The 24,258-nt window shown below is 42.7% G+C and overlaps 1 protein-coding gene across 3 annotated transcripts in view; it reads right to left on the reverse strand.

Annotated features, from left to right (window-relative positions):
- Positions 1 to 2,517: 2,517 nt before the first annotated feature.
- The window catches only part of MTMR4 (myotubularin related protein 4), a 73,076-nt gene continuing 51,335 nt past the window's right edge, over positions 2,518 to 24,258 (reverse strand). For all 3 annotated transcript variants that reach the window (XM_073667581.1, XM_073667579.1, XM_073667580.1), the window contains 9 exons: positions 23,563 to 23,674; positions 21,941 to 22,136; positions 21,672 to 21,857; positions 21,310 to 21,480; positions 19,134 to 19,288; positions 17,347 to 18,379; positions 15,750 to 15,860; positions 8,097 to 8,185; positions 2,518 to 6,511 (listed from right to left, as the gene is read on the reverse strand). In XM_073667581.1, coding sequence (XP_073523682.1) covers positions 6,334 to 6,511; positions 8,097 to 8,185; positions 15,750 to 15,860; positions 17,347 to 18,379; positions 19,134 to 19,288; positions 21,310 to 21,480; positions 21,672 to 21,857; positions 21,941 to 22,136; positions 23,563 to 23,674 — 2,231 coding nt within the window. In that variant the 3' untranslated portion in view covers positions 2,518 to 6,333. The remainder of the gene's footprint in view (positions 6,512 to 8,096; positions 8,186 to 15,749; positions 15,861 to 17,346; positions 18,380 to 19,133; positions 19,289 to 21,309; positions 21,481 to 21,671; positions 21,858 to 21,940; positions 22,137 to 23,562; positions 23,675 to 24,258) is intronic.

Genomic DNA, 24,258 nt, shown 5'->3' on the forward strand with positions numbered 1-24,258 from the left:
TTGCACCTGTTCACGTCTTTTTCTGTTTGGAAGTGCCGGACAGTTTTTTGATATTTGGTCATAGTGTTGAGCGAGTATGTTCTATTAAACCTTTCGCCGAGTATGCTCGGGCCGAGCTCCGAGTATTTACAGCTGCTCGGTGATATGGTTGAATCGCTCCCGTGTCCATGATTTGCAACTGTTTGACAGTTTTATTACATATGAGGAATGTCTATTTCTTACACATTCCTCACATGTAATAAAACTGTCAGTCGCAAATCATGTACACGGGAGCGATTCAACCATATCACCGAGCAGCTGTAAATACTCGGAGCTCGGCCAGAGCATACTCGCTCAACCCTAGTCATAATGTATGGGCACTACAATGTATGGGCACTACAATGGCAGATTTTCAATTTTCACTCAGCAGCATCCATTGCTTCTTGTTTCTGGAAAACACTCATGGAGTCAAAATCGGCACTTCACCTGTAGATAAATTCCCAGAGTGTAATTTCCAAAATGGGGTCACTTGAGGGGGGATTCTGCTATTCTAGCAATTAGGGGCTCTGTACATTGAGTCCGCAAACTATTCTAAGAAATTCTGTTCTCCAAGAGTCAAATAGTACTCCTTCCCTCGCGAGCCTCGCCGCATGGCTAAGCAGTACTGTACTGCCACATATGGGGTTATTGCTGCGTTCAGCTGGAATTGTGACAAACTTTGGTGCTATTTTTACTCATTTCCCAGTGGGAAAATGTAAAATCTGGGGCTGAAACAAAATTTTTGTGGTAAAAATGTAATTATTTTTTCACAGCCCAATGGTATAAAATTCTGTGACACCCCCGTGCTGTCAATATGATCACTGCACTTATAGGACGGTTCTACTGTTCTGGCACCTCAGAGGGTCTTCCAATGTGACATGGCATCCGCAAACCAAAACAACAAAATATGGCGCTCCTTTCCTTCTGAGCTTTGTACTGTACCTCAAAAGTAGTTTTCGACCACATATGGGTTATTGGCAGACACACGTAACAAGTTCTACTGTTCGTTTTCTATTAGCCCTTTTGAAAAATAAAAACTTGGGGCCAAAGCAACATTTTAGTGGAAAAAATAAATTTTTTTCATTTACTCAGCCCAATGTTATACCATTCTATGAATCACCTGAGGGTTAAAAATACTCACTACACCTCTAGATAAATTCCTCGAGGGGTATAGTTTCCAAAATTGGGACACTTGTCGAGGATTTCCACTGTTTTGACACACAGGCTCTGCAAACGTGACATGGCATCCACTATGTATTGCAGCCAATTTTGCGCTCCAAAAGTCATATGGTGTTCCTTCCCTTAAGAGCCCTGCCATGTGTCCACACAGTAGTTTTTCACAACATATGGGGTATTAGTATACTCTGGAGAAAATGGACTCCAAAATTTGTTGCGCAATTTCTCCAGAGTATACTAATACCCCATATGTTCACAAGGTCATGCAATTTCAATGATGAGTATATTTTGCAGGCGTTAAAGTGATTATGCATCTTTATCAAATTAAAAAAAAATATATATATATGCATGAGTACAGTGGGTTTTTTTTTTTTTTTTTTTTTTTTTTTTAAGCGGGGTGGGAATTCACACAATTTCCCACTTCTTTCTGGCAGTCGTGTTCTTATACCTTAACATTTAAGATTGTGATGCCTCTCTGCTTAGCTCTGGTGAAAACTACATTTCCCACAAGCCTTCGTGTCCCTCAGGGAGAGTCGATAACAGCAGAAGAAGCATCACGTGACTTGTGATTTTTTATTTCTTGCTGCCATGAGTTCTGGAAAAGAAACAAAACAATCAGAATGCAAAATGTCATTAGTTTGTGGCTAGACCGTGTGGGTGAAGAATTGTAATTTGGACTACAGCACGGCAAAAAAAAAAAATATCTTCCTGAAACTAACCCCATTAGTAAATGACAATCATATACCCAACACATCTTCCAAAGTAAGGATAAAGTGGCCACCCCCCTACAATATGTTTTTTAATTTTAGAATATGAACACAATATATCTTTTTCCCAATGACCAAGAAATGTTTTAGTTTGTGAAATCTGGTCACATTATGATTGACCGGAATAATTTATTGAATGTTAGATATGTTACAGGATTAGGATAAAATATAAGAATAAATAACAATCCACCAATAATAACTGATTGTGCAGGTAGGGGAAGGAGGTGAGCAGCGGCTGATGCATAGTTTTCCCCCATGGAGGACATTACCTGGGCAGAGAGGATTGTCAGTGTTTGGTTTTAATTAAAAAAAACATTGGGGAATAGGAGAGGTTTTTATTTAAAAAAAAAAGCCTGCATGTATTGTTCTAGTCAATTTCTCTGCACCCATTTGTGATACAGATGAGCACGACCAGTCACTTTCTCAGTTTGTGAACCTAATTTAGCAGAGTAGAACCCGGCCCTCTAAGCCCGACCTTACGCAGATTCCCAACATTCAGTGTTAGCATTAGATTTTCAGACAGAACACAAAATATGAGTAAGACCATCACCTGTATAATTATTTTATTTGAAGTGTCTTATTGTCACAGCACATATCAGGTTGAACACATATCTTACAGAGATATAGTCAGTATTAACATTTTATTTGCATTACCCATCGGTTTACATTGCTCTAGTTCTGGTGCATTCCTGTTGAACCGCTTCCCTTCCCAACACTCTGTTTTGCGGGACAGGGGAGACATACATAATGCATTTTTTCCACAGTACACAGATATGGAATATTTTTCCATGAACATTTCCACATCACAATAAAAGATCCTCCTGGGAAGGGAACATGACACGTTCTTCTGAAATGAGGCAGTAATAACGGAAACTTTTCCATCACGTCTTGCATTATTTTGTTTGCAAATGAAAATGGATTTTGTGGCTGGGAAATAAAATAAAGTCTCAAGCCCAAAAGGTGAGCCTAGAAGTATCAGTGATTCTTTAAAAGGACCACGCCAGAATTTTTTTTTTTTTTTGTAAATTATCTCCTCCCGTTAGCCATCAATATTATGTATACAGTGCCGCTTTAAAGAACTTGTCAATTGCAGTGTTCTCCCTTTTCCTGCATGGCTCTGGCACCATGTGACTGCAGCTGTGACCAGGGTCTTCTGTGTGGACCAGAAGTCACTTTATCTATGTAAGTGACTCAGAACAAGACTCTTATAGACTTACATTAAGAAACAAATGAATGGGCCATTCTGTGACCTGGCAAGAGAAAGCTGTTGTCACATGGTGCGTAAGGGGAAAGGAGTGGCGTTGGGAGAGGCAGAAGACAGCAATCCGTATAAATGCATGCACTGTATACACGCTACTGATAGCTAACAAAAGGGGGCAATTTTTATTTTTTTTAGAACAAAAGTTCAAAGAAACTCATTTTGACTGTTCACAATTGCCTTAGTAAAGCTTCCTGTGGATGCAATAAACAAATCCATAGGCCCTATACAAATCCATAGGCCCTATTCACTGGCCGCTACATGTTGAATAGCTAGATGTGTACATTTCCTTTGCTGTATGTATAATGCAGAGTGCACTATTTTATATTGAGACATCAATAATAATAATAAAAAAAAAAAAAGTATATACTCTGCGTTATACGCTTTTATATGGGAGCCTTCGAGCGAGATGCCACTTAGTGGCATCAGTTAAACTTTCGATCCAGAGAACCTTGTATACACACAGCAGAACGCAATGTGAAAGGCGCTGGGGCAATGAAGCCTTCGAACAATGGTGGGTTTTGAGAGTTCCTAACAAACTGATCCTCTAATCTACTGACTGCCATTTAGAGTGAATAATATTAGTAAGCGGTGTCAAGCTTGTGACTTCATGTGTTAGGAATGGTTTTGAAATGACACGGTGCCCCTCATGAGGGTGCCAGCTGTGCTACATGCCTATACTTTACTGCATGTATGATAAAATTACACAATTTCTTATATGCAATAAGAATGTAAAACCTGCGCAACTATTCCTAGTAAGGTTACATGGATCTAAGTGGATTAAACCCAGGTTAAAGGGAACCTGACAGCAATCTGTAGGCAGCATGTACCCGGCCCTGGCTATGTGATCTCAGCCAGGTAGGTTTGTCCCTGAAATGCTGCGGCATTTCAGAGAAACATATACTTATATAGCCACTGGGGACTGAGCCGTGCTATAAACTAGTTGGACAGGTGGGTCTCCGGAGGGCCCCCTCTTCGTTGACCTGGATGGACATGTCTCTGCCTATACGCACACGTAGTCAGTGACCTGTCAATCCAGGGCGTTGGGAGGACAGAAGCCACCAGTGACCCAACTGTCCGACGAGTCTACAAGGCCACAGTGTTCCAGAGTCAAACATACCAGGCGGAGATCATGCAGTCAGTGTCTGATGCATTCTGTCCATTGAATGGGCAACATGTATCAGCTGTCAAGTTCCTGAAGGAAGTTTGTCACATTGAACATCCAGTCCGATTTATGAATAGTAGCTTATAGAGCAGAAGAAGAGTACATTGGATATATTGATTTGTGGGAAACAGAACTTGTGTCAGTTTTTTTTCTCCAATTTAATTCCAACTCATTTTGGGCTTAGGAGTCCAGTGGGCGGTCTTATCAGTGATTAACTTCCTTAGGCTACATTCAAAAGTCCATGTTTTATGTACGGAGTGGCTGGGGGGGGGGGGGTCTCCTAAGCCGAACGCCTGATATAAGGCTGTTGAGTTCGAGTTGAGAAATTCACCATCGTTTTGCATGGACCGTGATTTCTGGACTGAATATGTGAATGCAGCCTGTGATTAGGATGACTATTTTCTTGTCTCCCCTATAAGCTGTGGTCCACAGAGAGGACTACATGTTCAATGTGACCAGTTGCCTATAAAAACGGCATACCTCTTTCAATGCGTGATCGTACCAACATTCATCTCTCTCCTCCCAGGAAGCAGACATGCAAGTCGGGTGAGACAATATTGTCTAACAAGATTTTCTACTACACTGAACCATAGTGTACCAAGGATGTAAAGCAGATTGGTAAAATAGGCGCTGCATAGAAATTATTGTACAAGTTGCTTCTGGAACGACCTCATGACTGGTGTCCCCAAAAGACGGCATAGTGCGTTGTTCATACCTAAACTACTTTCATAAAAAAAGGGACTCCAAAGCCGGCAAATCTTTCTGCTACATCTTTGTCTGGCTTTTTCAAAAGTGGAGAATGGTTCCACACCTTGACCAAGCCCACAACATCAAAAGTGGCAATGGCTTTTTACGACTGCTGGGGAAAAAAAAATAAAATAAATTAAAAAAAATCCCAAAAGCTTGCAAGAACCAAGTATCTACACGACAACGCTGAAGCAACATGACACCTCATGGCTGATTTATGTAACAAAGTGGCACTTCACAGATTAAGAACAAAAAAATATATCAATAATATCCATTTCTGGCATCACAAAGCCTTTTGGTATCATTTCATCCCTTGTCTGGGTTACACTGGTTAAGTGCACAAAAATTCAAATAGCAGCATTTAACGTGAAGCCCCTCGAACGGAAACCAGAGAATAGCCAAGACTTATAGGAGACGCTTCAACCACTCAGGAATCAAGTTTTTAAGGAGTCTAACAAAAGGTAGAGTTAACTCGAGACAAAGACAAGAAAGACAGAAAGTAAAGGTCTACAGACACAGATGAAAATACAAGTATAGGATATAAGTGCCCTTTAGCTGATACATACAAGTGGAGAAACTCCAATTAAACCCTTAGCAGCAAGAGGTAAACTACCATTTGCAGCAAACTCCTCCACGAAAAGGGTTAATATTCACAGTTTTGTAGCACTCGGAACCTAGTATTTACATGTAAACCCTGCATGAAATGATCCCGATCATTCTAACCAGGTTTTAGTTTACGCCAGATTAAAAGGCAGCAGGGCCAAATCTCCACTGGACAACAATACGGCACACACAGACCTTAAAATAAAATAAAAAAAAAAAAAACAAAGTAAAAAAAAAAAAAAATATACAGAAAAATGCAGCTTGAATTCTTGTCACTTTTTACCTCTGGGCTCTTCCGCAGCCAGATTGTCTATCCACATTCCTAAAAGAATTCCTCAACAAAAGGAGTTTCCCCAGAACCATGCCAAGAGTAATCGGATACCATAATCTTCTAACTGAGAACCCGAAAAGACCATCACAAATCCTACACTTTATATGGGAAACAACCCTGTTCTGGTGCAGAAGTGTAATGCTAAGGTAGGCCGGTGTGTCGCTTACAACCGAAGGAGGTGTTCACCGGCATACTTAGTAGTCGTGCCGTTCTCTTAAATCTTCATCTTGGCTGCAAGGAACTAAAGAAGGATCTTAAAGCCAGACACTCAGCTTGATGCTGCAGTGAGCGGTTTCTTTAGCTGCTGGGACATAAGTTCCCTAGCCCGACTGACTTGGATGTGGTCATAACAAGTATTGCAAACTAAAACCGGATCGTAGAGCTGTTGGTCAGGAATTGGAAGCTTCAAGTGACAGCAGCCAGCGCAAAACACATTTCCGCAGTTCCTAGAAAAATCAAAGAATTACTTAAAATAAATGTACAATTTAAATTTAATAATGAGCATTATATTTACTGTATTTAATGCAAAGATCCATAGAAAAATCCTAAAATATTGCAGTTTTCACACTAACCACCTAGGCACATAATTTCAGCGGCTTTGCTGTACAGATTGGGGCAGAATGAGCAAAGTCATTGTTAGGAGGAAATTTAATGGCGACACCTAAAAGCTTGGTATACATATCCTTTGCAACGGCCTGGTCTCTAGAGGAGAGGACTGCCGCAATGCAGGCAAAAATCACAATGGCATGGTTTTACAGATGACAGCACGCTTACCTGCCATCATTTGCAATACACGCTGTTCAGCATTTGTGTGTGTGTTTTTTTTGGCAGCATAACAGGTGGACCTAGCCTAGAAGTATGAGCAGTACTTAAAGGGATTTTTGAGACTACTTTATGCTTTTTTACTATGGGTCTAAGAACTAACTGGCAGGTAGCTGCTAAGTACCCGGCTTATTGCAGTCACTGACCATTTCTGCCGGCGATTCTGCTTCTTCACGTCATCACGTCACTTCTTTTTCTGGGCAGCCCTGTTGTCAGGGCGTGACTGCTAACATCATGCCGATTGACAGGTAGCATGACATCGGCAGTCACCCCCCCGCGTCAACAGAGCAGAGTGGAAGAGAATCAGATCCTCTGTCGGCGTGACGTCAGTGGAAGCCGCAGAATCGCCGGCAGGGGCAGTCTGTGACCGCTCTGAGCCGGCAGAGATCGGCAGCGGGCAGAACAAGCAGGTATTTAGCAACTACCTGCCTGTTAGTTCTTAAGCCCGTAGTAAAAAAAAATAAAATAGTTTTGAATAACCCCTTTAAGGACTAAAGATTAGACACACTGCTGTAAATAATGCTAGGGATTACAAAATGGCTCTACAGAGGAGATAAGAGCCTTATAGTCCTTACTTTTCTCAGGTCAGATGATACTAAAAGTCTCAGGCAGAGATTAGTCTGAATCCACTTTTTGCGTCCAGAGATTCATATAAAATATGCTTTTTTTCTTTTTTTTATCAAGAATGGTTAAAAAGTGGCACACGACAAAACTCTCCTGTAACCATCAGACTTCTCTACGTTGCAATGGATGACTGTGTGCTTTGGGAGATAGATGAACAAATTTACAGAAGATATATTATGAAGCACCTCCTATCGGAGTCTGGTTCTCAGAGCAGATTAAGTAGGGATTTCTGAAGAGCAGATCGCTTTGGTGCAAACCAGGCCCATCCTCCAGGTCAGTGCTCTTTGACCGTGGACAGGAGCTGTATGAGTTTCCTGAACTTTCGGGTTTCCCGGCGTGGCGTAGGATTTGCCGGCTTGGTGCGACGTTCTCGGTATAGTGAAAGGCGCACATATGGTTACCCAAACTGTCACAAGTCGAGCCTGGGATCCCAGAGTGTATGGTAATTCATGCAGCTCCTGTCTACGGCCAGAGAACACCAACACGAACCATGGACCAGGGATGCACTCATCTCTGATTTATGCTTTCAGCCTCCATGGATCAGCAAATGTGGATGGAACGCCATGTGGGCATATCATAACATACCTGCAGTGATGTCTTCGTTTGGCCAACCAGAATTCAGTGTCACAGTTGAAACAATGTGAAGCCATATGATCGGGTACCCACCTTGTGACCTTTTAGTGAAAAGAAAAAACACCCAGATTGTTAGGTTAGATCAACTTAAAGGTATCTATACACATGAGCTGTTGGCCAAAGAAGCGTTTAGCTGACAGCTCTTTTCCACACAAACGCTTGTCTCGGCTGAGTTTTCATGTGTTTGTAAAGGAGAAAAGGGAAAGATCCTAGTTACTTACCGGTAACGGGATTTTACAGAGCCCATGACAGCACCACCTGAGAGAGGGTATCCGCCCACCAAGGACAGGAACCTACTGAATAAAAAGGCGGTACCTCTCCTCCGCATCAGTTTTTTGTTTCAGAGCATGAGAGGGCCTCCGAAGACAGGTTAATACATAACCACCACCTCAACATATGTACTAAACACCTTAAAAAAAGTGCACACCACAGTGATAAAGGGGAGGGAATTAATAGGGTGCTGTCATGGGCTCTGTAAAATCCCGTTACCGGTAAGTAACTAGGATCTTTTCCCCTTCTCCCATGACAGCACCACCTGAGAGATTCAGAGATTAAATACCAGAGGGAGGGATCACCGCTTGCAACACCCTTCTACCAAAGGACAGATCAGTAGAAGAGGAAAGGTCAAGACGGTAATGTTTGTAAAATGTAGCAGGGGATGACCAAGTTGCCGCCTTACATATAATGTCGATGGGCACATCCGCCTTCTCAGCCCAGGAAGCAGCTACCGCTCTGGTGGAATGGGCCTTCAGGTTCTCAGGAACCGGCAGATTGCTAGAAGAGTAGGCTAAGGTAATAGTATCCCTGACCCATCTAGCTATGGTCCCCCTTGTAACCTTAAGTCCTTTCCTAGCCCCCTGAAAGGATATAAATAAAGCGTCACTCTTTCTCCAGGCTTTTGTCACTTCCAAATACTGGACTAACACCCTCCTAACATCTAAGGTGTGAAGCTTATATTCCTCAGAATCCCTAGGATTAGGATAGAAAGAAGGGAGAGTGATTACTTGCGTCCTATGGAACTTGGAGGCTACCTTTGGAAGATAGGCCGGGTCTGGTCTTAAGATTACTCTATTCATACATACTTGAGTGAATGGATGGTTAATGGATAGTGCGTGTAAGTCACTGACTCTACGAGCTGATGTCAGGGCCACCAATAGCGCAGTCTTTAAAGTTAAGATTTTTTCTGAAACCTTCTCTAAGGGCTCGAAGGGAGGTTTGGTTAATGCTTCCAGAACTAAATTAAGGTCCCAAGGAGGCATTCTTGGAACAGGAATAGGTCTGGATCTATGACAGGCTTTAATAAATCTAATGATCCATCTATTTGCTGCCAAGTCATAATTATACAGTGACCCCAGAGCCAATACCTGTACCTTAAGAGTACTGGTGGCTAGCCCCATGTTTAACCCCTTCTGGAGGAATTCTAGTATGGCCTCAATAGGAACCCTCCCTTTGGCAGACTGACCCGAGGTAGACAAGAACTTAGCCCAGGTTCTACCATAGATTCTAGTTGTTATCGGCTTTCTACTTGCTAGAAGGGTAGTAACAAGATCTGGAGAAAACCCCCTTTGCGTCAATAGCGACCTCTCAAAATCCAAGCCGTCAAATGCAGGCCCGCTCTTTGGGGATGACAGACTGGGCCCTGCCTGAGGAGATCCGGGATGTCCGGAAGAACCCATGGATCTGCTTGGGACATTCTCTTCATCCAAGTGAACCATGGTCTCTTGGGCCAGAACGGGGCGATCAATATAACCCTCGCCCGTTCCTCTCGGATCTTCCTCAGGATAGTAGGGATCAGTACTAAAGGGGGAAAGGCATAAGCTAGAGTGAAATCCCACTGAATCTGCAGCGCGTCCACTGCAAACGCCCCCTCTTTTGGATTCAGGGAGCAAAAGGTTTCGGTCTTCCGATTGTGTCTGTTTGCAAACAGATCTATCTGGGGCTGTCCCCACCGATCCACAATCTGCTGAAAAACGTCTGGATTCAACTCCCACTCTCCTAGTTTCAAGATGTGACGACTCAAGAAATCGGCCTTTATGTTCTCTTCCCCTTTTATATGCAGTGCCGAGAGCGTAACCAGCCGACTCTCGGCAAACCTGAAGATCTGATCCGCTATTAACATCAGAGGGAGAGATCTGGTACCCCTCTGATGATTGATGTAGGCGACTGTTGATCTGTTGTCTGACATTATCCTGACGTGAGGACCCTGAAGAACAGAACTGAATTCTTTTAGCGCGTTTCTGGCTGCCAACAGCTCTTTCATGTTGGAAGAGAGGCTTGTCTCGCTGTCCGACCAGAGGCCTTGTACAGAACGATTCCTTAGGTGAGCTCCCCAACCTTCCGCACTTGCGTCTGTTGTAATTGTATCCGACACCTGGAAGGTCCAAGGAACCCCCAAAGATAGGTTGACCGGAGATGTCCACCAGTCCAGGGAGTTGATCACAACATCTGGAAGAGATATTTTCCCATTCAGGCGACCTTTGAGCCGCCTGTCCGCAGCCAGAATCTCCTGTTGAAGACATCTGGAATGGTGCTGGACCCACTGAACCGCCGGAATGCAAGACGTCATTGTACCCAACAGAGACATTGCACTCCTCAGGGTGATGGTCGGATTGCTGACAATCTGAGATGTTAGGGATCTAATCTTCAGTTTCTTTTCCTCTGGCAGAAGACAGGTTTGGTTTTCCGAGTCCAGAATGAGACCCAGGAAAGACTGAACCCTCTTTGGTTCCAGCCTTGACTTCTCCAGATTTAACAGCCAACCTAGGCGTCTTAGACTGGCCATGACGTCCGCCAGGGCTAGAGCACAGAGTTGACTTGATCTGCCCACTACTAAGAAGTCGTCCAGATAAGGGATGACTAAAATATCTCTTTCCCTCAAGTGCGCTGTGACCTCCAGAATGATTTTTGTGAAGACTCTCGGCGCCATGGAAATGCCAAAGGGAAGAGCTGCGAACTGAAAATGCCTTACGTGCCTGCCGAATTGTACAGCTACTCTTAGAAACTGTTGATGATCTGGCAAAATCGGGACGTGGTAGTAGGCGTCCTTCAGATCGAGGACGCACATAAAACAGTCCGGAAATAACATCTTTATGGCTGATTTTATTGTTTCCATCTTGAAAGGCCTGTAGATTAAATGGTCGTTCAGTCTCTTTAAGTTCGCAATGGTCCTGAAGGAGCCGTCCGGCTTCTTTATTAGGAAGAGGGTCGAATAGAATCCTCTTCCTTGCTCGGGTGCAGGTGTTTCCACCAGAACTCCTTTCCTGAGCAGAGAGAGAACTTCCTGCTGTAAGGCTATCTGTTCCGCTAAACCTCTGGGGGCTGATATTTTGACAGTGTTCTTGGGCCTGCTCTTGAACTCTAGTGTGAGCCCCCTCCTGATTATCCCTAAGATCCAAGAATTGGATGAAATTTTCTTCCAGGCAGGCAGGAAGTGGGACAATCTTCCTCCCACCTGGGGGGAACTGTCACTTAGGGGCTTTCTTATTCTCGGAGGAGGGACCCGCAAACATGAAGCCTCTGCTATACGGCTTTCGGTCTTCCCAGCTACCTTGGTCTCTGGGGGCTTTACTGCGGCTGTATTTTCTCTTCCGAAAGGAACTGTTAAATCGGGAACCAGACACCGTGGGAAATCCATGTTTTTTGTCTGCGGCTTTATCTAGGATGTCATCTAGACCTTTGCCGAACAAGAAGTCCCCCTCACAAGGGATTGAGCACAGTTTAGACTTTGACTGCACATCTCCTGGCCAGCTCTTGAGCCATAGCGCCCTACGGGCTGCATTAGAGAGGTTTGCAGACCGGGCAGCCAGCCTAACTGAATCTGCCGATGCATCTGCCAGGAATGCAGCCGCTCCCTGCACAAGAGGAAGGTCTGATAGAATTTTCTCCCTGGACACATTCCCCCTGATCTGGTCTTCCAATTGTTGAAGCCAGATCATCATAGATCTAGCAGTGCAGGTCACTGCTACTGCCGGTTTAAGGGCCCCTGCTGACGACTCCCAGGTTTGCTTAAGGAAGGACTCCGCTTTTTAATCCAGCGGGTCTTTTAAGGCTCCTAAATCCTCAAAAGGGCAGAGTGGATTTTTTTGAAGATTTTGAAATGGCCACGTCAATCTTAGGGGTTTTGTCCCATTTAGCCTCATCCTCAAAGGGGTACCTCCGCTTGGAGGATGACGGCAGCTGACCCTTCCTCTCCGGTTTCTTCCATTCCCTTTCTATCAGAGATTTAATCCTGTCATTGACCGGGAATGAGCGTCTCCTCCTTTGGTCTAAGCCCCCGCCGAAGACTCCGATGACGATGAGGAGTGATTAGAGGAGGAAGGCAGTTCTCTCGTAAAACGGGACTCCACTGATTCCTCTGATTCTGAAGAAACTAGTTTTCGCTTCTTCTTTTTGAGTGAGGTTAAGCCTCTTAAAGACTCTCTGACCTCTGTCTGGATTAGATCCTTTAATTCTAAAGAAAACCTGGGGGACTCCTCTGCAATGGTTTTCTGAATACAGTCTGAGCATAGGTTTTTGGCATAGGAGGTGGGAAGACCGATTTTGCATAAAGCACACTCCCTGTTTTTATTTTTAGCACTACACTTCTTCGCCTCCGGAGGCGGTGGTTGCCGTTCACATGAGGGCTCCCATCTGGCGGAGGTGGACTGACGAAGTCTTTTCTGACCAGTCTTGCCGGAACTCGTACGCCCCTCACTGCTGTGACTTTGTCGATGGGAAGATTCCCGTTCCATTTGTTTGAGCTGCTTGCGCTGCTTTGATGGCTGTGGCTGCTGCTGTACTTCCTGTGGCGGTGACAGCTGCTGCCCAGGTGACTGCGGTTCCTCATTCATCATGGCGGGGATGCAGAGACCGCCATCCTGATTGCTCCCCATCCTTAAAAGCAGTAGGGCTCCACCTCCTTTAGGCTCCTCCCCTTCCGGCAGCGTGCTCATCTCTCTTTTTCTTTTTTCTTTTTTTTTTAAAAAATTTTAGCCAGCTGGCGCGCTACCCGCAGATCCACCTGCCTCTGCGCGTGCGCAGCCCAGCGGCACCCGGCGCGCTTGCAGCGGGATGACAGCTTCCCACCCGCGCATGCGCAGACCCGGTTTCCGGCGCACTCCGTGATAGGGCGCATCAGCACCCCGCGCGTGCGCAGCCCGGACTTCCGGCGCGCTCCGTCACAGGGTGCGACGCGACCCCCACGTGCGCAGCCCGGAAGACCTGCCGGCCGGCGCGCTCAGTTCATCTTTGCGAGGCGCAGACCCGGCCGCAGGCCCCGGCGCACGCGGGGAGGCATCCAAAGGAAAACAGCACCTCCTCCCCACACGCAGACCCGGGCAGCAGCCAGACGGGCTGGGAACAGGGACCATCTGCTGCTTCCACGGCCTCCAGGCCGCACCGTCCATAATCCAGGTACGTGAGGTACCACCTGGTGAGGCTCCCATCAGGGACAGGAACCAAAAACTGATGTGGAGGAGAGGTACCGCCTTTTTATTCAGTAGGTTCCTGTCCTTGGTGGGCGGATACCCTCTCTCAGGTGGTGCTGTCATGGGAGAAGGGGAAAAAAGCAGCAGTTTTCCTCCACAGGGAAGAAAAGGATCAAGTGTTTAAATTAAAAATGGCCGATGTATCTCTCCAAAGAGTGAGGAGACCCCCATACACATCAGATGCCTCGCCATTCAGGTCTCATTTATTGATCTCGCTTTATATTTTGCATTATGTTGTTTGATCTACTGTTTCATTCTAGTGCTGTATAATGCTTTTTTATTGTTGTGATGCCTCGAGCCTTATTCTTTGACATGACCATTTGGTCTCATGGAGACAACGTCGCATTAGAAGCACTACATGTGATCTTTTAACCCAGGAGTACACTTGATTATGAATGGATTTATTTATTTGCACTGCACTTTATTCACCTGGATACACATACCTGGTGAATTATTTTTGTATATTTGGTATTTTTTTCCAGATGATTTGATATGATGTTTGCATTTGCACTTTATTTTTGTGGCAACTTTAGCTTTGGGGGATTATTAAAATATACCTTTTTTGCATTTGCACTTTATACCATGAACTTTTACCTTATACCATACTGTACTCCCATCTTTTGTACTCATTAAGGTGCAGATTGTTTTGCACTATGGCACGTTATATACAACATATTTTTGTGAAGGTCTTTGTTGCACATTTTTCGGATTGGTGCAGTTACTCTGCATTTTATCTCCTTTTATATATGTCTTGTATTGTTCTTTTTTGCTTCAAGATTATTCACTTTAAGTGGGCATTTTGCTTCTTTTTCTCTGTAGGTTTTTTTTTTTTTTTTAATCTTTTTGGAAGTGCCTGTATTTACTTTGAGAATTTTTTGGGGTTTTCTTTTTATTTGGTGGGATGAGTTGTAGATTCAAATGACACCATTCACTTTACCATATAGCATACTGAAAGAAACTGCAATTATGCTATAGTTTTTTAGGTTGTTTTTTTAAGCCATTTTGAAGTAAAAAAAGTTATCTGGCAAAATTATTCTTCAGGTCTGTATAATTTCAGCAAGCCAGACTTATTTTTTTTTCTTATTCTAACATTTAAAAAATAAAATAAAATGGCATCTAGCTTTTATTTTTTGTCCGAGGGACCTGTATGATGGCTTGTGTTTTCACGTGGTGAAATCACTTTTTATGGATACCATTTTGGGGTATATATGATTTTTTATTGAATTTTTTGAGAATGGTGCTATGACCAAAAAAAAAAAAACTGACAGTTTCGCCATTTCATTCCCTTTATATTGCTTACCATGCACGTTAATTTGATATTTTCATAGATCAGACTTTTGATGCGGCGATACCAAAAGGGTTAATATTTTTAATTCTTTATTTTTGATCTGAGATAAGAGGTAGTGATAATTTTCCCCACTTTTACCTTTTTATTCTCTTAGAGAACTTAAAATTATAATTGTTTGATCGCTTGTTCTATACACTGCAATAACTCACTATTGCAGTATAAAGAAGAAAAGGCAATTTATAAAGCATGGATGGTGGGTGAGGGGGGACCTTCGGTATGCTTCCGGCTGCCATGGCTCCTGAGCTCACTCCATGCATCGGCAACCCATGAGTTATGTACACGTACGTCATCGAGGGGCTGAAATCCATATAAGCATTTTGATGCAGATGAACAGGTTATTCGCAACAAGCCAACTTGCAGATTTACTTTTTTTTTTTCTTCTTTCCCTCAGTCTCATATCAGGAAGAGTTAAAGGGGTATCCCATCTCCAAGATCTACCTCCAATTACAAGTTTAGTATAGTTCTCCTGATTCGCTATGTCGCTTACCCCTTCTGCAGGGCATTGTAGTAGCTTAGGTATCCATGGTTACGACCACTCCTATAGTGACAGTTAGTGCTCGTAACCATGGATATCTAAGCTACTGCAATGCCTTGCACATGGGGTAAGAGACACAGCGAATCAGAAGAAGCATACTACATTTCCAATTGAAGGTAAATAATAATAATCCCATTGCATATTGGGATAGGATCTTGGAGATGGGAATACCCTTTTAAACTAATGGTTTGGGGTATATTCGTTTTCATACTAAATTTTATGGTGTGTACATCAGTATTAACCCAAAACATAGTTACCTCAGTATCTTTCTTATCTACTGGTTCCCAACTGGTCTCCGATAGTCGGTCTTCACTTTTATCAGAATACAGGTCATCTATATCGCTGCTGTCTGATTCTTTTACGCAAGTCTGTTACCAAAAAAGTTTATAGTTAAAGGATATATCATTTGATATAACAAAGTCGTGGAAATGTAGGAAAGAAAATTATGTACAAGTGCATCTCACTAAATTAGAATATCATCAAAAAGTTAATTTATTTCAGTTCTTCAATTCAAAAAGTGAAACTCATATTATATACAGTCATTACAAGCAGAGTGATCTATTTCAAGTGTTTATTTCTGTTAATGTTGATGATTATGGATTACAGCCAATGAAAACACAAAAGTCATTATCTCAGTAAATTAGAATACTTTATAACAGCTTGAAAAATGTTTTTAAAATCCAAAATGTTTTGACCTACTGAAATGTATGTTCAGTAAATGCACTCAATACTTGGTCGGGGCTCCTTTTGCATCAATTACTGCATCAATGCGGCGTGGCATGGAGGCGATCAGCCTGTGGCACTGCTGAGGTGTCATGGAAGCCCAGGTTGCTTTGATAGCAGCCTTCAGCTCGTCTGCATTGTTGGGTCTGGTGTCTCTCATCACTCTGTTTGTAATGACTCTATATAATATACGAGTTTCACTTTTTGTATTGAAGAACTGAAATAAATTAACTTTTTGATGATATTCTAATTTAGTGAGATGCACCTGTATATACTGGATAAATACAGCACACAGTCATAAGACTTTTTCCAAACATCCCTTGTCTTCTCCACATCCACCTTCACTCTCAATGAAGGAGGTTTTTTGGTACATATATTTTTAAAGTGGATTGCACACTGAGGCGATGGAAAATATGATCCTTTCATTAAGGGTTTACGTCTAAATTCTGCACAAAGGCAGAAGCAAAAACCAAAAACCACCGGGTGAAGCAGGACATTGCTGCCCATTGGCTGTGTGGAATTTACATGGCAAATCCACAGTTTACAGAATACTCTCCCACACAGCAATTAAATGGTATTCCCATCTCCAAGATCCTATCCCAATGTGTAGTAGGTGTAATAATAATATTAGCAAATACCTCCAATTATAAATGTTGTATAGTTTTTCTGATTTGCTATGTCACTTACCCCATGTGCAGGGCATTGCAATAGCTTAGACATCAATAGTTATGACCACCGATACACTGACCGTTCGTTAGCTAGTGGTCGTAACCATGGATACCTAAGGTTCTGCACTGCCCTGCACATAGGTAAGTGACATTGCAAGTCAGAAAAACTGTACATTTCTAATTTTAGGTATTTGCTAATATTATTATTACACCTACTACATATGAGGATAGGATCTTGGAGATGGGAATACCCCTTTAACTTGCTGTAGATTTTCTAAAAATTGCAGAATTCTCATTATGTTCCTAAAATGCTACAACGTATGGGGTAAAATCTTTCAGAACTCCACAACACAACATGCAATATCTTGATTTTGCTGTAGAAATACTGTGAATTTGCAGAGATCCAAATAAAGAAAAATAAATAAAAAAAAGTCCAAGTGTGGACCGATTATGAAGTACTCACAAAATCATCTTCATAATCTGCCTCAGGTTCCGGAGGTGGAGCACAATACTGTCGAATTTCTAGCTGGAGCTGCAATTCCCACACCTGCCTCCGCAGCAGGTCAACCTCTTGCTTATAGCTGGCTTCCATCTGTCTCAGGCGCTGCTGCACAACATCATTGGGAATTGGTAAACCATCATCATCTTGATATACAAGAGGTGCAGGAGAAGGACACACCAAAGGAAAGAATCGAGGCCTGTTATGAGATGCTATGGACCCTCTAAAGCTTCTCATTGAGGGGCCAGAACAGTGCATTGAGGCAGGGAAGTTGTAGGGGATCTTTGCTGCATCTCTAGAGGCAGCCGGATGTCTTCCATGCTTGCTATGAAGGCTTCTTGTAGAGTACTCATATGACAAGTGACGCTGGAGTCCACTTTCTCCAACAGGTACAGATTTCATCATTCCTTGTAAGCTCTCCCAGTTAGACGCAAGAAAAGAAATCTCATTTCTCGGTAATTGGGAGATGGCTCTCCTATCAGTCCTACATGTTTCCTTTACCATCTTGATAGATTTAGTCAAATCTCTATAGGAGGTATTGACATACATGTCACCCGCTAAGTTTGGAGACGGAGGTTTCGTCAAGGTAGGATCCTGGTCAGAGATAGATATTGTTATAGTCTGCTCTTGGGTATCTATGCCATTTTCCAAATCAGGTTTTTCACCATCATATTTCAAGTCTGGAGAGTCCGTAACTGAAGAATTACCATGAAGCGTCACCTCATTATTGTTATGGGCTTCAGTGACTTCTGGCATATTTTCTTTGTCACCTCCGCCGACGTTTTGATCATCAGGTGCCTCTTCTTCCTTGGTCTTTAGGTCTGCGGCTTGCAGCAGAGGACCCTGACATTCGGTATCACTACCCTCATCATTGCTGCATCGAGAGTCCAAGCTAACTTGATGATTATTTAAGTTAGGGTCACTAGACGTGCGTGTCAGCATTCCCCCATTATCACAAGCAGTGATAAGATTGTCCATTGAGCGTGTTTTGGGTATCCTATTGAGGAAAAAAAAAATTATATATTTTTTTCCCCAAAAAAACAAATATTTAAAGGTTTCAGAGACCAAAACACAAAAAAATGGCCCAAAAGGGGTAATACCATATAATTATAACAGATCCAGTACTTGCTAGTGCTTCCCAAAACCATGACGACATCCCAGTCTACCCAAGTGACCACAGCAGCCAAGCACCGGCCTCAGGCTGTATGCCAGTGAGACCAGACCAGTGATTGGCTACAGTGTTCACATAAGTACACCGGCACCTCATCTTTGCAACACTAAACAGTCTGAGAATGGCGAGGGATTTATACAGGGGCGGACATATCTGCAGCCGGTTCAGCTGCACTTGGGCCTAGAGGCGTAGGGAGGCCCATCCCAGCCATACCGGAGTGCTGGGCAGTACAGCTCAGCAAAAGAAAGGTTTTTGGTAAAATATTCCCTTTAGCTGCAGTGCCATGTGTATGACAAGACTGAAGCTTATGTACTTTAAGTTTGATGACTTGGATGAATAAAAAATGGCAAAGAATTAAATGAAAAATAAAAAAGGATCAAGAAGAAATCTTACCGTTTTGTGTATACAGGTCCTATATGGTAAAAATTAATTCTGTAATTACAAGATTTTTCCCTCCTATATGCCCTCTGTGTAATTTAGCAGAAAGTGGGCAGCACGAGTGGAGTGACATAGCAGGCATAAATCACAATTTAAAGAACATTTAAATTGAAAGCAGTGGGAGGTAGTAAAATCTTAATACCTATCTAGAGATCGAGAATTAAAGTCTTGTCCTTGAGAAGCTGGAGAAAGGTAGAGCTCCATTCCATCATCAATAGGCATACAAGGTGAAGATGTAGGAATGTATACCGCTGTCCAGAGCTGAAGAGCCCGGACGTGACACACTGGGTGCAGAACCTACCGAACAAGAATGTTTACAGTTTGGTCATATCAAAGCCGCCCTCGAAATGCTCATATCAAGACACCCAACAAGGCCACATAATCCAATGACTAACAGTGCTGCATAAGTAGAGTTTGCAATTCTCAATGGTAATGCATTTCATTTTGATTTGTTTCTTGAGTGTGAACTGAGCCGTAATTGTTCAACAAGGAAAAATGGTTTGTGTAGATTTATCTATATATTTCTCCTTCACTTCCGGATGTCAATAGTCTTGAAAACTTAAAGCCGACTTCTTTGATCCACACTCAACATCCAACCCACCCGAGGGCTTTGGAACAGGACTTGTGAATTAAACTCTGGTTTGGCTATAGACCCTTAGTCATGTTTTAAGCCTCTTATGGGCCAGACACCGACTTACAGGACAGACAAAAAATATATATGTTTTTCTAGAGGAGAGCTAATCTGCAGTCTATTAAACTGTTGTAGTTTTGGGAGACAAAAGTTATTTTCTATCCTAGAAATTCTTTATTGAGAAATGAAAAAAAAAAACAAAAAAAAAAAACCTGATAGTCATTTGCACAGCATAACGAATTGTAAGCAAATTGCTGATCTACTGGGTAAAGCCGCTGCCAGGTAGTAGAACCAGAAGATCCTGTATCACATATGACAGTACTATATAGTGCGCTTCTTCTGCACTGTATCACATTAAGAAGGGATTAGATCATGGCTTTGAAGAACAAATGTCAAATTATGTGATTGGATACCCAGACGCATCAAACATTATCACACAATAGGCTCAGATATACCGGTTCACCAGCACAGTTGATGATACATATGTTCAGCTGCTCAGTACTTTGCATAATGTACTTCAGTACACCAGCTAAGCATCACACAGGAGGCTATGGTAGACCTGCTCAGAATACAGTATAACATCACAGGCTCAGGACCAGTTCACATTCATACTGTTCTCTACACTGAACTGCATCAGGTGTTCCATTCAAATTCCCCCAAAAATATGATTCAGATGGATAAACCCCACAGAGGTAATCACAATAATGAAGCAGACTGAGCCAACATACTCCGTTGTGGTGGTGCCCATCTTTTCAGGTGTGGTAGACCATTCCCAAAAAGACTGGCTCCCCTGGAACTAGGGCCAGAAAGAGAATTAAGGCCCTAATTCATCAAAGTATTCATGCCAGAAAAATGGCTTAATTCACTTTAAAAAGTTGCAAAATTTTTGTGCAATGTGAAGTTGTGAAAAAGGTTACAATTTTTGGGGTTTTCATGCCAGTCCTGGCCAGCGGAGCATGGGCAGAACGGGGGCAGGGCAACCCTCAAGCATCTAATTCCTGACCAGAAATGGCGTACCGTACGCCAGAAATCTTAGTTCAGTTCTTGACTAATGATAAGATGCACCCGATTCATTACGTGGTGTGAGCCTCTTAATGAATCCATCATCTTGCACCACAATGGCCTTCTCATTAAAACTCTCAAGAACAACATCAGTCTTAATGAATCGGGACCAAAGTGACATCTGTCTCGTCATAGTGGCTGCCTCTGTCAGGGGTTCCTTCTGAAACCTATTTTTGGAAAGTTGGATGGAACCCCCCACTAAAAGCGCTCAGTATGGGAGCCTAGCCTTAGATAACAGGATAACTAGTACTGTCTAAAATTACTATAGGCGTAGATATAACTAATAGCAGCTCTGTATGAATGTGATTATAGGACAGCATCAGCACTGTATGAAACATGATGGGCTTAGTGACACCAGCGTTATAGATAGGTACACGTGCAAAAAAGACAGACAGCACAGCAACCCACATAACACAGGTACGCCAGCTAAGCTGCAGAACATCACACAGGATAGACCAGGCTCAACGGAGAAGTTGCACTATTTAAATCATAGCATTAGATACATTAGTATAGCAATAACAGACTGATCTGTGACCCTGCTGATGAGCCTGGATTCTGGGAAATTTCTGTAGCTTTTGGATAAAATACGTATTTTTTTCAGCATATGTTCCTGCAGTAGACTTACCATCTCACCGCCAGGCATGTAGAGTAGATTGTGAAAGTTCTTGTTGCCAGTTCTTAATAGGGACCAAACAGAGCAGGTTCTTTTGTAGATGTTCCGCGTCTCTCGCTCGCATGGATTGTTGGAGAGGAACGTTCCGTAGAGACACGAGTAAGTGTGCTGCACCAGCTTCACCTGGGGTCACATAACATGGCATTGCTAAAGAATTTACCTAAACATTTTAATTGACCTAAAATTCACAATAACCAATGGTACTTTTTTCTTCAGTATACCTACTGAGCACTGATTAAGAAAAAAAAAAAAAAAAAAAAAAAAAGCTAATTTATTAAAGAAAAAAAATTGATTAATGCAAAGTGACTTATTACCAAGAAGGTATGGTTGAATTCAAAGTGACAAGGAAACTGATGGAGAAGCTGGTGGACGCAGTCTAGCCACTGTAAGAAGACCGGACATTGCTCATTCTGATCTTCAGCATTTTCCTGATGACCGCAACGATCCCCAAACTTATGTCCATAATCTAGCCAGTCTGTCTCAACCAAAACCTGGAATCCCTAAAAAACAGGCAAAAACCCCTACTATGATTAACACTGCAAAATGCAGACTAAAATATTTCTGCGTTGGCAAAACGGCTCACCTCCAGTGTTCGGTAATATGGATCCAGTAGAAGCTTTGCCAGGGATACAATCTGTGGGGTCCTGTCCCAGCCATCGGAGCAGTGAACCAGCACCGGACGCTCTTCTCGATCCACTGCGTTGGCCACAACAGTGGCAGCTTTCAGCATGACAGAGAGGTGCTGCAGCCACTTAGTGCTTTCCAATGCTGATAGCCAGCTACAAAACACACAAAGGATCTCACAATCAGACAGCTGTCATCTTGAGAGGGAAAGATCAGGACAATGGTATTAGTCAATGGAAATGAAAAAATGATCAGGCTAAGGATCATGAGGAAATAAAAAACCCATATATATGTTAAAGTCTAATTTAAAGAGGTTGTGCACTACTTTAAAATTGATGACCTATCTTTGGGATAGGTCATCAATATCTGATTGGTGAATGTGTGACACTTGGCACCCCCTGCCGATCAGCTGTTATCAATGTCGGCCGGAAGTGCTCGGTTACAGAGCTACTCCCCCTACTGATAGTGGGTGCAGTTGGGTACTGCACATCTGCCACCTACTCAAATCAATAAAGGGGTGAATGTGTAGTACATGGCAGTGGCCACTATCAGATGGAACAGCTCTGTAACTCAGCACTTCCGGCCGCCGCCGGCACCGAGAACAGCTGATCAGTAGTGGTGCTGGGTGTCGCACCCCCAGCGATCAGACATTGATGACCGATCCTAAAGATATGTCATCAATGTTAAAACAGTAGACAACCTCTTTAATTTTAGGCTACATTTACACTTTTGCATACCAGCTGTATTTTCTCACCCGAGTTACTGCCACAAGTCCTGGCCTGACCATGGATCTTTCAACCTAAATCAACAACCTTATAGACTAACTTGGGTCAAGAGATCTCGTCAGCCAGCACTTGAGGCCCAGAAATAAAAAGTCTGTATGCAGTCATGTCAATTAGCCTTTAAATGGTCCTGGTTATATGTTACTGTCTAAATGGAAACAACACTTTTCAATTAATGTCCATCCTCTGCATGCATCGCAGTCCTGGCGTTTCCCCACAAAACCTCATCTGCCTTGGCCGCCCACAGTGCAGGGAACTGTTGATTTGAGCCAATAGGGCAGTGGAGCCTTTTTTATCAAGTGGATTAGGATTTACTAAGATTAAGGTCTTAAATTTAATGGACTACTGGCTAAGAACATACAATAAAAGATGAATATAATATTAGACGTTTACCCCTACAGTTCAGAGGGCAGTTATGGTGCATTTACATTGGGCGATTATTGTGAATGAAAGTTCTTAGGAATGCCGGATTCATCAAAATCAGCCAGGTTAAACTGCCCGCCAGTCACCCAATGAACAAGCAGAACACTTGTTCCCTGGGAAAAAAATGTTTTTTTTACGATTGCAGTTATCCACAAAAACCTCTGGTTCAACAATGACCTTGTATGCACACAATCTATTACTGATCGGAAGTGCAGGGGAAGTGCAGCCGCCTGTCTAAACAGGCGATCAAACGACCAACAATTAGCTACACATTTGCCAATCAGTGGTCATTTAACGGTCGCCCCATTGACTAGAGTAAAAAAAAAAAAAAAGTTCCACTAATACATTACAACTAAATTCCAAAAGAAAAACTTACTTTCCTGGATCAGGCACTTGGTTGCACACGGCTCGTAAATACTGAAAGCTATTCCGGATGGAGTGAATATTTGCCATTCCCATAAATGCAACTTCACAATTAGGATAGTACTCTACAATGCAAAAGAACAATATAATACATTTTAATATTTTCAAATGAGGTAAAAATGCAGAAAAGTTCAAAAATAAAAAAGATCTTTAAAAAGGGGTTATCCAGTCTCCTTCACATCTCTATTGGCAGTGAGCAGTGCTAAGGCAATTATAACCCAACCCGGGTGACCCCCATTCTTGACACATCCTGGGAATTTTCCAGACATGTCTGGATATCCACTTTATCACATCCCAGTTCTAATAGGGGTTTCAGCTGTATCCGATTTGTAGGACATTAACCAGTGTTGTCTGCAGGAAACCTTCAATACTGTTTAATATAATAAGATTACTTTGGCTAATCAGACAACTAGTGTTCTACTGAGAGCTAACCATTATGTAGCTTTAAAGCTTACGAGCACCTTCTGTTCTGTTAGAAATTCAATTGTTCTGAAGAAGGTCTAATTGCCAAGATCGAAGCGTTAACCAATTGGATTGCCATTAAAAAGAATTTGCTTTCATTCACTGCAATTCGAGTGCTGAATTCCTTACTTGCTAGTAATAAATGTATGTGTATGGGTATGTCACACACAAATTACATAAATATATT

Source organism: Phyllobates terribilis, unplaced genomic scaffold (genome assembly GCF_046119375.1).
Source record: "Phyllobates terribilis strain yellow unplaced genomic scaffold, ASM4611937v1 Scaffold_2__4_contigs__length_985480577, whole genome shotgun sequence".
Lineage (NCBI taxonomy): Eukaryota > Metazoa > Chordata > Amphibia > Anura > Dendrobatidae > Phyllobates > Phyllobates terribilis.